General features: G+C 34.9%; 1 protein-coding gene across 6 annotated transcripts in view; it reads right to left on the bottom strand.

Moving 5' to 3' along the window:
- The window catches only part of LOC121322319 (rho GTPase-activating protein 15-like), a 211,872-nt gene that overhangs the window by 35,435 nt on the left and 159,846 nt on the right, over positions 1–16,591 (bottom strand). For 2 of the 6 annotated variants that reach the window (XM_041262119.1, XM_041262118.1), the window contains exons 15-16: positions 7,068–7,104; positions 4,553–6,687 (exon numbers count right to left, since the gene is read on the bottom strand). The exons of 3 other annotated variants lie outside the window; for them this stretch is intronic. In XM_041262119.1, the coding sequence (XP_041118053.1) occupies positions 6,529–6,687; positions 7,068–7,104 (196 nt within the window). In that variant the 3' untranslated portion in view covers positions 4,553–6,528. Of the gene's footprint in view, positions 1–4,552; positions 6,688–7,067; positions 7,105–16,591 lie in introns of those variants that run through there. One more of the 6 variants, XM_041262120.1, reaches the window with a different exon arrangement.

Here is a 16,591-nt window from a genome sequence, read left to right as displayed (position 1 = left end):
TCTTTGTAGCCTAATCATTATCACAAAACCTATTTTGAATGTCTGTCATGTTTAATTTTATGGATTGGGACTTCCAGGGTCACATGCAATTAAAACACAGACAAGATTTGTCTTGTGAAATATGAACATAAAAAGTAATGTGTTGCTGAATTTTAACTTCTGCAATGAACTTTCTGACCCTCCTAATTACGTTCCACCCCGCCACTCACCTTTATAATATAATATGTACAGTATAGGAATTATAAGCATGTGGGTGCTGAGCTTTTCAAAAGAAGATATTTTATTTGCAACTAATGTAATGGGAAAATGTATATCAGGTATACAGTGGCTTGCAAAACTATTGACCCCCCCTTGGCATTTTTCCTATTTTATTGCCTTACAACCTGGAATTAAAATGGATTTTTGGGGGGTTTGTATCATTTGATTTACATAACATGCCTATCACTTTGAAGATGCAAAATATTTTTTATTATGAAACAAACAAGAAATAAGACAAAAAAAAACAGAAAACTTGAGTGTGCATAAGTATTCACCCTCCCAAAGTCAATACTTTGTAGAGCCACCTTTTGCAGCAATTACAGCTGCAAGTCTCTTGGGGTATGTATCTATAAGCTTGGCACATCTAGCCACTGGGATTTTTGCCCATTCTTCAAGGCAAAACTGCTCCAGCTCCTTCAAGTTGGATGTGTTCCGCCGGTGTACAGCAATCTTTAAGTCATACCACAGATTCTCAATTGGATTGAGGTCTGGGCTTTGACTAGGCCATTCCAAGACATTTAAATATTTCCCCTTAAACCACTTGAGTGTTGCTTTAGCAGTATGCTTAGGGTCATTGTCCTGCTGGAAGGTGAACCCCCATCCCAGTCTCAAATCTCTGGAAGACTGAAACAGGTTTCCCTCAAGAATTTCCCTGTATTCAGCACCATCCATCATTCCTTCAATTCTGACCAGTTTCTCAGTCCCTGCCGATGAAAAACATCCCCACAGCATGATGCTGCCACCACCATGCTTCACTGTGGGGATGGTGTTCTCGGGGTGATGAGAGGTGTTGGGTTTGCGCCAGACATAGCATTTTCCTTGATGGCCAAAAAGCTCAATTTTAGTCTCATCTGACCAGAGTACCTTCTTCCATATGTTTGGGGAGTCTCCCGCATGCCTTTTGGCGAACACCAAACGTGTTTGCTTATTTTTTTCTTTAAGCAATGGCTTTTTTCTGGCCACTCTTTCGTAAAGCCCAGCTCTGTGGAGTGTACGGCTTAAAGTGATCCTATGGACAGATACTCCAATCTCCGCTGTAGAGCTTTGCAGCTCCTTCAGGGTTATCTTTGGTCTCTCTGTTGCCTCTCTGATTAATGACCTCCTTGCCTGGTCCGTGAGTTTTGGTGGGCGGCCCTCTCTTGCCAGGTTTGTTGTGGTGCCATATTCTTTCCATTTTTTAATAATGGCTTTAATGGTGCTCCGTGGGATGTTCAAAGTTTCTGATATTTTTTTATAACCCAACCCTGATCTATACTTCTCCACAACTTTGCTCCTGACCTGTTTGGAGAGCTCCTTGGTCTTCATGGTGCCGCTTGCTTGGTGGTGCCCCTTGCTTAGTGGTGTTGCAGACTCTGGGGCCTTTCAGAACATGTATATATACTGAGATCATGTGACACTTAGATTGCACACAGGTGGACTTTATTTAACTAATTATGTGACTTCTGAAGGTAATTGGTTGCACTAGATCTTATTTAGAGGCTTAATAGCAAAGGGGGTGAATACATATGCACGCACCACTTTTCTGTTATTTATTTTTTAGAATTTTTTTAAACAAGTTATTTTTTTCATTTCACTTCACCAATTTGGACTATTTTGTGTATGTCCATTACATGAAATCCAAATAAAAATCAATTTTAATTCCAGGTTGTAAGGCAACAAAATAGGAAAAATGCCAAGGGGGGTCAATACTTTCGCAAGCCACTGTATGCAGCATTGTTTTGTGGACTTGGGGCTCAACACTTCTTCAGTTAAACCATGCAAACGTTATGCTGCAGAAATCACATGTTACATTTGAATGTCTAAACTTTGCCCGCCACTGTACTAAAATACAATAAATACAGTAACTTACATTTTGACAGCTGCATGTGACTATTTACATGATTATTGAAGCACAAGTAGCAATTACGAACAAGCATTTCATATTATGCAAATGCAGAGGGTATAAAGTATTCCTTAAAGCTTAATACTACTTTTGTCTTATCAGCACACTGTAATTTCAAAAGCTAATTAAAGTATAGCAAGGGTCAGAGAATAGAGTGTGTTAATGACAGTGAAACACACAGTGGGACTGTGACCTTCTCTAATACAGACCAATACTCTTCTCCCTTTACCTGATAAGAGCATCCAGACCCCCATGGCACAACTAAGATATATTAATTATTTACACCATTTAAGTAATGAAAGCAATTATAGCACTTTCAATGCATTTTTGCTCATATCACAACAGAAGCAGCCTAAGATGACTGAGAACCTGTTTTATTGGTGCAACAGAAGGAAGTGGTTTTCCCCTTCTCTTAGTCTAATTTACAAGCTGCGTGCTAAAGCGCAGTTTATAACTAATAAGATATATACAATTACAATCCTGGTCTCCATCAGATGATATTTTATAGTTTTTGTCAGCAGATACAGCACACAAATATATTGCATGTTATTTACTATGCTTAATTCAGCAACTCTTTATTTACCAGTCAGCCACACAGCAAAGCTCTTTTATTGTTAGCCTCTGATTCAGGCGACCTCCACTGCAGTCTCTATAACACAAAGTTTATCTGATCAAAAAAATGAAAGGAAATTATTATTTTTACTCATTTTATTTTATAGCTAAAAGAGGTATCTCAAAAGAAGTGTGGCATGCAGTTCATAATAATAATATTAGTACCTGTGAGGTGTCGAGCATTAATTGCCCTTGGCTTTGCCTTAGGTCCTATAATTACTCTAGCCGGTTATCCCAACATAGGACTGACCTAGTGTACACTACTATCTCGCCTCTGGCCATATTACCACTCTAGATGGTCAAGAACCAGCGTGCATCATTAAATAATTATCTTGCCATTGGTTTATTAAAATCCAAGAATTAGTCAGATCAATATAGAGACATTGAAGAGGAAAAAGGAAAACAAATCTGTACACATTCGCTATTTGATAATCATTTTGGACAACTCTTTAGTAGAAGTGTTTCTTTAACTCAGGAGTTACTGTGAATTAAAAAAAAAAAAAAAAAAAAAAAACTTAAAAATATTATCTGCATTGACTTTTGATCACCACTGATTAATACATAGAGGGATAAATAATAGTACTAGGACTTTGTAAACAGCAGTTATGGACTGGCAAAGTCAAAGTTGATTTTGGCTGTACTGAAATTTCAAATATGTGTGTAAAGGTATATCCCTGAAGCTATAAAAAAGAATTATACAACCAAACCTGACAAACACACAGGCACACGTGTAGTACTGAAGAGCTAGGTTCAGTTGGGTGGAGGGGGGCTTTTAAAAATTTGTAATCTTTATTTAAACACTGAGTATCTTTGCCAGTCAAACATGTTGTAGCAATTTGTCTGCAAAACTAAACTCAACATAACGTGATTCTTGCCAAGCATACTAATTTGACGAGGGACCTTATGCAAGTTTGAATATTTATAGATATGAAGTGAAACTTCACAGATTTAGTGTGATCATAATTCTGTGTTTATGTGTTTAGATATTCCTGGCAGCAAAACAGTGACAATCTTTCAATTGTACTTCATTTCTAGTTTTCCTTCTGTTTTCCTTTAAGGCGACAACCTGGTCAAACTTCTGTTCTGTTGAATTCAGTAGCTTTTTTTATATAAAATTCATCATTCAGAAGTGTGGCAAGCTGGGTAGAAAACCAAGGGCTTATTCTGCCTGTGGTTAGTTACTGAAGTATTTTTTTATTATTATTATTTTAGTTTGCCAATATACCAGCCTGTTGAATAACACATCATGGGGAAACTAAAGGTATAAAGGTATTCAGATTAATATTGTATGCACATTGCAACCACCTAATTTAATGCAAAACATAATGGTTTATTACATTATTAAATAGACAGCACAATAACTACAATAAATAAAATCTGTTAGTAAAAATGCATACAACACTACATGTATATATTATGCAATTAATTACTACTTTCAAGTTTGTTTAAAATATTGCCTGAGGTATACAAAAGTCACTGTGATTGTTATATAATGGCTGAAGGCATCATTGCACAATTAAGCTTTTGAAACGCAAAGGCAATAGTTTTGCTTTTAAACAAACAAATACTGTCACTCTTTGTTTTAATACAGTCTTTGAATTTTTAAAATATAAGTGTACCCTAGTATACACTGTTACATTAAACATATTCTCAAAACTATACTTGCATTTGCTATTTTTTATAAACTGTATAATTCCATTAGGAAACTGGAAGGTTTGCATCAGCTATTATGAGACTAGGGTTTTATTCACTTTTAGTTAATAAAACAGGTTGGTTATTTGGATAAGAATGCATTTATAACTTTAAAGTTCATCACATAGTTTAATGGTCGTTGGACTTAATTGTAAGTGTACAGTAGAAACATTTTTTCTGACTGTATCAGTTATTGTATATCATGCTTGAGAAAAACAAAGCCCACAGATTCTATAAACCACAGAAAAGCGTTTACAGCCAGGTTGTTGGCAATCCTTTTCCTGAGATGTGACTTTTTTTTTTTTTTTGTACAAGCATAAACAAATACGCTATGTTTATATGTATGCGACCAATATAGTACGCAAAGACTGGACTGAATATGTTATTAAGAGGGTTTCCAAGAATCCTGGTAAAATAACACTGTGGCTATGTATTTAGAATGTGTAATGTGCTATAATACAGATTGTATCTGCTCTTTCTCACTGTGTTGTATACATTTTTGCCGTTTTAAAGAAAAACAGCTGTATGATTTAACTCAGTAATTATCAGTGGGAGATGAGGGGCAGTCGAAGTAAGCTCTATTCTGCACAAGACAAAAAGTTGTATCTACAAAACAGAAACTAGCGTATTTCAGCTATAGCAGTACAGTATTTATTATTGGTCACCAAAAGACATTAAATGTTAAACAAAGAGTGACCAATGACAACGTGATGTTGCTTGTTATGATTTTTATTGAAAAATAAGCACACTTATACACATGGAGGTATATTTTATTGCAACAGTAACATTTAAATTCCATTTATAGCTATGCCAGCTCTTATGGGGTTGGATTTCTAGTCGAATACATTAAAATAAAGCATTCTAATGTGGCAGGCTATATTCATATACCTTTGTTGGCTACCAGTTGCTCAAAACTGTATTCATGTGCAAGAAGAATCTACTGCATTGGCATTTTATCAAATTATAAAATTGCATATTGTGAATTATGGCTATCTGGTGCATCTGTATTTGCATATCTAAAAACAGTGGTCTGTAAATAATGCAAAAAATATGTTGGCCAAGTTTATATGTCAGTTTGTTTCTCTCATTCTGGGTTTCTTCTACATTAGTAATGCACTGTGGCTGAACTCAGACCTATTATGGCTCAGAGTGTCCCTAAGAATTGGTTTGGTGCACTGTGGTTTGAAGTGGTTACTTTTAAAATGGTAAATTGCAGCACACTGGGACTGGTGTAAAAAACCTTCACCTTTTCATGGGATTGTAACTTAACTGGGTCATTGTGTTTTACTAATGATTCCTGGAAGAGAGAAAACAAACTTACATGATACTGTAGGCTATTCACGATGGTTACATAGTTACAGGCCATGCATATTCATTCTAAGTATTAGATACTTTATGTAATTTAAAACATTTTTTTTTTCTTCTGGGAAACAAAATATTATTTTCTTCAAACACAACAATGAATTAACCTTTTAAGAATCGAGGACTTGATCAGTCTGTATCCATTTCTGTCATTAAGTGTGAAGACAAGCCTTTTTACTTCCTAGTACTGTAATGATATGTTTGAAATAAAAATGTAATTTATAAACTGTAAGAAACTATAATTTTACATTTGATTAGCAATTCTGCAGCAAACACTCAAAAACATGTGATACGCTGGTAAGGTTAATCATAGGCATACACAGTAGCAGCCAACCTAAGCATAAATTCACAAATGTAATAATATCTAATATCACTGGAAACGATGTAATTGCTATTGGTGAGCAGGCTTCTAAATTAGAAATCATTTTAAAAGTCACAATTATCCTTTACCCACGTAGCTGTGAATAACGTTCTTGTAGAATTGAGGGAATGCATCCTATATACCATTCATTGGTTAAGAAATGAATGTAGAGCAAAAGCCATTTATAGTTTTGTGAATGAAGAGATTATATATAGCTTTATAACCACAATCCAATGCTGCTCATTTATTAAAATTAACAAATTATTGGATGGGCAATCAAATCAAAATCAAAAAGTGTATTTGTTTGATGCACAGCTGTTTCCTGAAGTCAGATTGTCAGTCATCTGTGGGTCCAAAGATCTTAGAATATTCTGTTAATATCAGTTCGACTATCTGGTTCTGGTATACCATATGCACAGCCATGTTTCCAGTATCGAACTGAGGCCACAGCAGAGTGGGTCCAAACACAATGCTTATACCTTGAGTGGACATGAGATTCTCCGATGCCTTGGCAATGACTCTGTTTAAAAGAAAGGTAAATAAATACATATATATTAAAAAAAAAATAGCACTGTTAGGGTCTAATTGATACTAATAATGCAAAACGTGAGGACATGCAGATTTAGTCTCAAGATCTTAGAATAGTACTTGACTACTATATATATATATATATATATATATATAATATATATATATATATAATATATTATATATATATATATAAAATTTTATATAATTGACATATATATGACGACATGCATTAAAACACAAATGGATCTGTAATTCAAATTATAGATAAATTCGAATCATGCAGTTTGTAAGTGTGGAGAAAAAAAAACAAACAGAATTTGTAAAACAGAAAACGAATTGCACGCTCTACAGTAAAACACTTATTCATACCAGGCATATGTTGGTTTGAAGGGGAACGCTGAGAAATCTGTGAACGCAAATTTAAAATGACTGGAGTTAACCATTTATTCCTTTCCAGAATTTGGATGAAGATCACAGTTATTTGGAGATGGATCTTAGCCCTCTACTAAACAATATTCAAAACTGACAAAACATACAAACATAGAGCAAGTTGTTGAATTCAGTGCACCTAGCAGTTACGTTTCCACATCCTGTTAAGGCTGTTACAGTGGCTTGCGAAAGTATTGACCCCCCCCTTGGCATTTTTCCTATTTTGTTGCCTTACAACCTGGAATTAAAATTGATTTTTATTTGGATTTCATGTAATGGACATACACAAAATAGTCCAAATTGGTGAAGTGAAATGAAAAATATAACTTGTTTAAAAAAATTCTAAAAAGTAAATAACAGAAAAGTGGTGCGTGCATATGTATTCACCCCCTTTGCTATTAAGCCTCTAAATAAGATCTGGTGCAACCAATTACCTTCAGAAGTCACATAATTAGTTAAATAAAGTCCACCTGTGTGCAATCTAAGTGTCACATGATCTCAGTATATATACACCTGTTCTGAAAGGCCCCAGAGTCTGCAACACCACTAAACAAGGGGCATCACCAAGCATGCGGCACCATGAAGACCAAGGAGCTCTCCAAACAGGTCAGGGGCAAAGTTGTGGAGAAGTACAGATCAGGGTTGGGTTATAAAAAAATATCTGAAACTTTGAACATCCCACGGTGCACCATTAAAGCCATTATTAAAAAATGGAAAGAATATGGCACCACAACAAACCTGGCAAGAGAGGGCCGCCCACCAAAACTCACGGACCAGGCAAGGAGGTCATTAATCAGAGAGGCAACAGAGAGACCAAAGATAACCCTGAAGGAGCTGCAAAGCTCTACAGCGGAGATTGGAGTATCTGTCCATAGGATCACTTTAAGCCGTACACTCCACAGAGCTGGGCTTTACGGAAGAGTGGCCAGAAAAAAGCCATTGCTTAAAGAAAAAAATAAGCAAACACGTTTGGTGTTCGCCAAAAGGCATGTGGGAGACTCCCCAAACATATGGAAGAAGGTACTCTGGTCAGATGAGACTAAAATTGAGCTTTTTGGCCATCAAGTAAAATGCTATGTCTGGCGCAAACCCAACACCTCTCATCACCCTGAGAACACCATCCCCACAGTGAAGCATGGTGGTGGCAGCATCATGCTGTGGGGATGTTTTTCATCGGCAGGGACTGGGAAACTGGTCAGAATTGAAGGAATGATGGATGGCGCTGAATACAGGGAAATTCTTGATGGAAACCTGTTTCAGTCTTCCAGAGATTTGAGACTGGGATGGAGGTTCACCTTCCAGCAGGACAATGACCCTAAGCATACTGCTAAAGCAACACTCGAGTGGTTTAAGGGGAAACATTTAAATGTCTTGGAATGGCCTACTCAAAGCCCAGACCTCAATCCAATTGAGAATCTGTGGTATGACTTAAAGATTGCTGTACACCAGCAGAACCCAACCAACTTGAAGGAGCTGGAGCAGTTTTGCCTTGAAGAATGGGCAAAAATCCCAGTGGCTAGATGTGCCAAGCTTATAGATATATACCCCAAGAGACTTGCAGCTGTAATTGCTACAAAAGGTGGCTCTACAAAGTATTGACTTTTGGAGGGTGAATACTTATGCACACTCAAGTTTTCTGTTTTTTTTTTGTCTTATTTCTTGTTTGTTTCATAATAAAAAATATTTTGCATCTTCAAAGTGGTAGGCATGTTATGTAAATCAAATGATACAAACCCCCAAAAAATCCATTTTAATTCCAGGTTGTAAGGCAACAAAATAGGAAAAATGCCAAGGGGGGGTCAATACTTTTGCAAGCCACTGTATATGTTTTATATCCTATAGTTGTGTAGTTATAGTAAACTAAGTGCATTACCTATGGGTTAGGGCTGCCTTACCCTGACATTGCCTTACTGTGCATAGCAGAGATAAACAGAATAGAAATGTTTTAAATTTGCCTTAGGTTTTGTAAACACTTACTTGTTGCTTGGATGACAGTAGTTTTTTTTAACTGAAAAGTAGGACTTTAGGAATGTATACATAGATATAGATCATGTGTGATTTGTACAGGCTGTAACATCTGTATGCATTTTGTAACACCTTTTATATCTCAAAAAAGTATGGGTAGCATATATATTACTAAAAGAGGGAAAATAAACTTCAAATATTAAACCATAACATTCCGACAAAATGTTTATAAGGAGAACACTAGGCTTTTGTTGCAAACAAAGCTGAAAGAATCCAGATGTGTTTTTTTTTTTTTGTATAAAAATAAAAATAAGCTGTTGTTGCAAGTTTAAAATGTTCCATGTGGCATTTATGGACAAGTGACAATAATTAAAAGAATACTTGGAACCTTTAAGACCAATATTTTTATAAATATTATAAACAGAGGAAGGTATTCCTTAGTGTCTATTTGGGTAGATGCTTAATAGGAGGCTTTTAACTTTTAATCAGGATCTGAGCAATTTCCAATAGTTACTTTTCCTATTATGCTCTACCCATTCTACCCATGCAATTCCTATACAGTATCAGTAAATCTCCGTACTAACTTAATTATCCCATTAATGATTCCACCAACAGATCTTATGCGGTTTTCTAGTTCTGTATTATGGTAGGGATGTACAAGTTTTGATTAGCACAAACATGATGAGGATGGAATTGAGTACAGTATTCAGCCTATATTGAAATTAAGCAAGATTAAAATACTGTAATAAAAAAAAAAAAAAAAGCCAGGACATCTGCAGTATGTCATTTAAAAATGTGAGCGTAGCGTGTGGATCGCCATAGACATCGGCTCCTTCATACATCGCCAGATTGTCATAATCACATAACTTGTGGTCAAGAATGTAGTAGCCAAGTTTTATTCAAACATATATATATATATATATATATATATATAAAAATATAATATAAATATATATATATATATATATAGATATTATAAATATATTATAGAATATATATATATATTAGGAATTACATCTGTAAGTACATCTGTAAGTAAAGACACATTGAAATGATTCTCCATAAATTACCTGACTCTGATTCTCTCAATAACGTCGTTGGTCGTTTTACTAAAGTTTAACGAGGGAGGATGGGGGCAACACCAATGCAATATAATTAAACAGTACATGAAGCTACAGAATTGTATTCATAATAAGGCAATGCTTTAAGCCTCAGAATCTGAAAGTTAAAATAAATGTGTCTTTGCCTTAGCCCTAAAGCCTCAAATAATAATAAAAAAAAATATCAACTATACTTCCCAGCTCTGGCAACAGTTTGCAGGAGTTCAATATACAAGAGAATCACATAAAAAGTTTATATGAATACCGCAATTGTAATTGCTCACTATAAACAAACTGTTTTATTTATTTCACAGTTACTAATTGCTAATAAAAAAGTCTTCACAACTATTGTTATTAGGAAGCACATTATCCATGATTGTTGACACATGTAACTATCAGTAAGAAGAGCAATCATCGATTATTAACAGATTGTCTTAAGACTCCCTGCTGCTACTGACAGATAAACCACGATTCCTATTGTTAACAGTTGATTTGAAAGCTCAGCTGTTATGATGTGAAGTCGGTGAAGAAGTTTGTTTCTATTAAATACAGTCTTATTATCTTACAGCTTTGTGTGAAATGATTAATAACCAGACTGTAAACTCCTATAGATTATACAAATGTAAACACTTACTACTACTAGAACAACTGCTACTAATGATAAGGTTCATAAAAGAGAAACCAGATTATTCCCTTTATTGTGACTTAAGAGACTTGCAGTGGTATTTCACTTTATCTTTAACATAGTTGACATAGGTTTTGTAAAATGCAGAGGGTAAATTAGAAGAAGGAATGCTTAGAAAATGTTCTGCCCGAGTGAGGCTTGGCTCAGTGACTCCTGCTGTCAATACATGGGGACTTACTCAGAGAAGCCAGCATGCTGCCTCAGGAACCATTACAGACAAAACTGGAGCACAATTGAAGGTTGCTGTAAGAGGCTTTAGTCCAAGTTGTCAAGGCAAAGACAAACAATGTTGTTTAAACAGTCTGAAAATAAGATCAGTTTTTACTTAACCTTAGAGCATTCAGTCATCATACTGTTGTCAATAACCGCTTCCAATATATTTCAGCCTTAGTACTTCTGACTTTGTATTGGTACAGGAATGTTCTATGTGAACTGCATTTATACAATTACTTAATACATATAACAGATGTCACAATATAGCAAATTGGTAATCTGTCTACACATTTTCAAGAAAGATATGTGGAATTGACTTGTGCTAGTATCTTTGTTGTAGATTTATTAAACAAGCAGTTTAAATTGTGATTGTAGATTAACCAAACGTATAGTATGTACAATTAAAAAAAATGTAATCCAATGCTCTTGCCCTAGTCTGGATTGTGTAGTTGCTTCTCTGTAACCTGACAGTGGAGGCAGGCTAAAATGGAAATACTGCAGATTTGTTGGCAGTAGCTGGGGGCCTGGCTTTTACAAAAGACAGATCTGCCAAAATGTCCCAATGGGACATACTGAAATGAATCATCAAAAAATGTGAAGCATCAATTCCAGAATTAAGTTTGTGAGCAAACTGAAAACAAATCACAAGCTATAGTTAAAAAAAAAAAAAAAAAAATATCCCATTTAGAAATGCTATGGTGTAAAATTACTCCAGCTCACCTTTATAAGCAATCTTCAATTTATCACCACGGGTTTGATTAAAATTGTATTTCTTCTTTTTTTTTTTTTTTATTTAGTTGTCACCCAATTTAAAATATTTTTAAGCTCTCATCGCTACCACCCCTTTCTCTGACTCAGGAGGGGCGAAGACGAATACACGCTGTCCACCAAAGCATGTGCTGTGAGCCGCTTGATTCTTTACGCACTGCAGGCTCACTATGCAGCCACCTCAGAGCTACAGTGTCGGAGGACAACGCAGCTCTGGGCAGCTTACAAGCAAGTCCACAGGAGCCCGGCCAGTCTACAGGGGTCACTGGTGCGTGGTGAGCCGAGGACACCCTGGCTGACCTAAGCCCTCTGGGATAGGATGGCAGTTTGGGCATCACTCTAAGTCAACATTTATTAACAGGTGGTGCGTCTTAACCCTTTGTGGTCCATTTATTCAGCGCCTGTCAGGCGTGTCGGATCCAATTTATTTTCACACATGCTGTTTAAAAGTAATTTTATTCAAAGTAAAAAAGGTGTAAAAGGCACTGCATATCAAGAGGGCACTCAGTACTGCGTCGCCAGCCCCACCACTTGCTCTTCATCGTCGTGCATACTAATAAATCATCTCCTGATCACTCGTTTTATCACCAACCTCCTCAATAATGCGATCCAAGTCATTACTTTATTGCTATAACATCTCAAAAAGCTTGGTAAATGTCTGTGATATTCTTTGAGTGCAGAAGCAGCTATCTTGTTCGTTTATGTTCGTGTTATGTCTGTGGTGAAGGGACTATGTGTGTTGCTCAGATCCGTCCCTTTTTTTTTCAGGTCTTATTGGTCTCACTCGGCCATTGAAAGGTTTTCTCTGCTTTTTTCTCAAGGCAATGAATGCTTATACACAATAACATCACTGTATAACTAACTGTATCATTAGTAAATCTTTTTTTTTTTCATCATCTGGGCAATTAAAACCATACATTTCTGAAAGGAATGCACTATGAACTCTCAAAAGCTCAAAAGTTGCCAGAGAACTGACTTTAATTTACAATACCATTTTAGCTTATAAAGCAGCCTTTCATGTTGCACACTGCTAGGGCACAGTACAGGGACCAAGAGAAACCTTACTGTAAGCCAAGGCATAAACTAAGTTTTAAGCTTTGATTTCAAAACTTGAATAGATACAGAATATATGATATCCCTATGCAGAGACTTCTTCAGTTTGAGTGTCTAGCAGCTGAAAGTCCTGTCCCGTGGGATCTGGGTCGAGCTGAGCATTAAGTAGGCTGCCACACAGAAGCTTCTAAGTAGAAGCTGTGATGTAAAGCGATACAAATTCATAGACAAAGCCCTTCAGGGCTTTATAGGTGAGAAGAATCAATTCTTTACTAGACAGGCAACCAGTGCAGTGCAGCCAGAATTATAGTAGTATGATGATTTGAATTAGTGCTGGTCAGCACACAGAAAATGTTTGTACCAGCTGTAGGCTACAGATTGTTGTATCAAAATGAGCTAACAAAAATGTAACTCAGATCATTCTGTGCTATGTGCACTGTGCTGGTATCTTATTTACAAGCATTTTAACATGCACAAAAAACAATATGTAGAGTTGGTTCTCATCTTTAAATAATAACAGTAACTTTAATATACACACATTGAACTGAGTAAAAAAAAAAAAAAATGCAGATTGGTATAGATAACACTGTAACTGTTTCTTATGGTTTTCACATGGTGCACCTCAGGAATTCACACAAGCATGTTTGTCTATCTGGAACATATTATAGCTAAATTGTTTGCATGGAATTCACTTGAAATTAACACAGCACCATCAGATGCTCTTATGCAGAAGAATGACATTCACATTGAGGTATGCCATTTTGTGACATTCAGGATTCTGACATTGACCTTACCTTGGTGTCAACATATTTATGAAAAGGTCATGCTGTGTAATCATTGTGTAATTGGTAGTAACCCAATAGTACCTCAAGTGGAACATGGTGTCTGTCAATAGAGAAATGTAAATGCAGTAACATAGGTGATGCTGTGCTTGTTCTATTTCATCACTGACAGTTATTGTTACTGTAAATAACTGCTTCAACACCTTCAGCAAATGTGTATATACATTTCTTTTTTCCACAGAGACCTGTTGTTTAATAAGAAGCACATTCCTTGCTATAAAACAAACCATCAATCTATTTAGTTTTTTAATGTGTTTTTTAGTGTTAGGTTTCAGTCAGTTTTGCAACCAATGTTCTAGAAAGTTCAGTTAATTCTTTAAAGCACATTAATGCTTGCTATTTACTCAAGTATAACATCCTAAGACCAAATAATGCAATGTGTATTGTTTTTAATGATGAATCTGCAAGCTTTAAACAAGTCATAGATACTGTGTGAACAAGGAACAGTGCATTCTGGTCAGTTTTTTAATCAAATATATTCAAATATAATATGCTATTTTTTTAATTTTTTTTTTACATTTTTTACAAAAAATAGAAAGAACCTTGGTAAGCACAATGCAAAATGAGAACATATACCCATACCCAACATGTGTTTAAAGATATTTTGTTCAGCAGTATTATTAGCATTTTGGATACCATCTTGCCTGCATTCATTTACGCAGCATGGCTAGGCAGATGCAGAGCTAAGGTAGGAAAGTAAGGAAAGATAAGGAAAGTAAGTCCACAATTCTCATTGTTTATTTAGGGTGAAACATTGATAGAGGAACCTCTATTTCAGACAATATCATATGTCATGCACAACATTTTTCCTCAAATTAAAATTGTAGTAACTGTAGACAATTATATCCATTTCAACTTTCAAGTCAGTATTTTGTATTTATGAACAACTACTAAGCCTCCTGACAGATATAATCACTAACAGAATGAAAAAAAAAATTAAACTTACTCAATAGTACAAAAACTGCTTTAAAGGGGGTTAAGAGGAGGTCACTATATACACCTAGTTAGAAAAGGTTGACGTTGACATACTGAACAAATGAGCAAATGTCTACAAGCACTATGCCCACAAAGAAGGTGGAAGAAAACAAAGGTAACAACCTCAATATGGTAAAATCAAACACTCAAATTGCTTGCTCAATCTGACCTATGCCAAAATGCCTTTGTGGGATATATCGCAATAACAAAGGTTAATTGATTCCAGGCAAGATCATCAGTTGCAGGTGGAAACTTAATAACAGGATGTTTATTAATGAATGTTCATTAATCAGCATTGACAATAGCAATTATAGTATCTACAAGTCACAAGGGCGGCACAAAGAAAATACACAGCTCTAATCTAAAATGCTTAATCTTGAGAAAAAAAAAAATCTAATGGATGTCTCAGTTTTACTTCACCTAGTTTTGCAAGTTGCAGTAAATTAGTATAATTAAACACAGGCTTACATAATAAGATACAAAAAGGGGTCGAGGGTGGTTATCGTAAATATTAGTAAATACCATATAAATATATTAACTAAAAAATTTGTATTACTATACAAAACAGAAATAAAAATAAATTATATATATATATATATATATAAATTCTGATATATATATATATATATATATATATATAGCTATATATATATATATATATATTATATACTATACTTCTGGGAGATGTCTACATTATGAAATACTTGTATGGCTTCGAACATTTTTCTCCGAAGAAAAGTAAAAGAGACCGCCTTCACACCGGTCAAGAAGGGTGGAAGTTCTTTCCAACGAAAACGAAATGGTGAAAATCCACTCCAACAATTAAAATTACGTTGTAGTTAACGGTATCACGATCGATGTTTTGACGAATTGAAGTTTAATGCGAATAGTTTATATATATATATATATATATATATATATATATATATATATATATATATATATATATATATATATATATATATATAATATTAGCTCATAAAACAAAACACAAAAAGACGAAATATTCCAAAACTGGATACACTGAGGTAGCCTTAGAGTATTCAGTTTGATCAGATAACAAACTGATATCCCAAATAGAAGCTGGCATGCAATGCTAAAGATGCCAATGGTAATTAATTAGCATCTAATTTTGACCAGGGAACAACAGGATGTAGGAGTCAGTGCTCAATGCCATTTCCCCCTAGGCTGTCTTTATTAGGGTCAGGATTATGGCTTCTTGAGCTGAAGGCCAGTTAATAAACTGAGGGGGGCACATTGACACACACATTTTCACGGTACATCTCTGTCACTGTTTGCAATGCCTCTGGCTACCACCAATGTTCTGAGCTTCATGGTAGCCATGTAAAGAACAACATGTACACGTATAGCTTAGACTAGGATGGATTTTTTTTCATGGTAGCACACCAAACCCAAACATGCTCAGCCCTTGTATAATAACATTTGCATATGATTCTAAATTGCAGTACAATAGCATATTTTATACATTATGTCAAAGCATATAGATATTATCGCAAATAGATTCACACATTTTGAGATAGTTACATAATAATAATAATAATAATAATAATAATAATAATAATAATAATAATAATAATAATAATAATAATATTAAGTTTAATATAATAATTTTCCTATTTTAATATTACAGATAATAAAATACTACTACTACTACTACTACTACTACTACTACTACTACTACTAATAATAATAATCAAAAAACATACCTAAATTATCAGATATCGTTACCTAATTCAATTTCTTTCCATTAAGTTTTCTGAGCAAATAACAAATGGAGCACAATACTGAAGAAACTTTCCCAACAAATACAGAATAATGAAACCCATTTCTTAATATAAATAT

Source organism: Polyodon spathula, chromosome 10, assembly GCF_017654505.1.
Source record: "Polyodon spathula isolate WHYD16114869_AA chromosome 10, ASM1765450v1, whole genome shotgun sequence".
Lineage (NCBI taxonomy): Eukaryota > Metazoa > Chordata > Actinopteri > Acipenseriformes > Polyodontidae > Polyodon > Polyodon spathula.
Note: the sequence above shows the minus strand (reverse complement) of the source record. Positions and strands in the feature narration are given on the sequence as shown.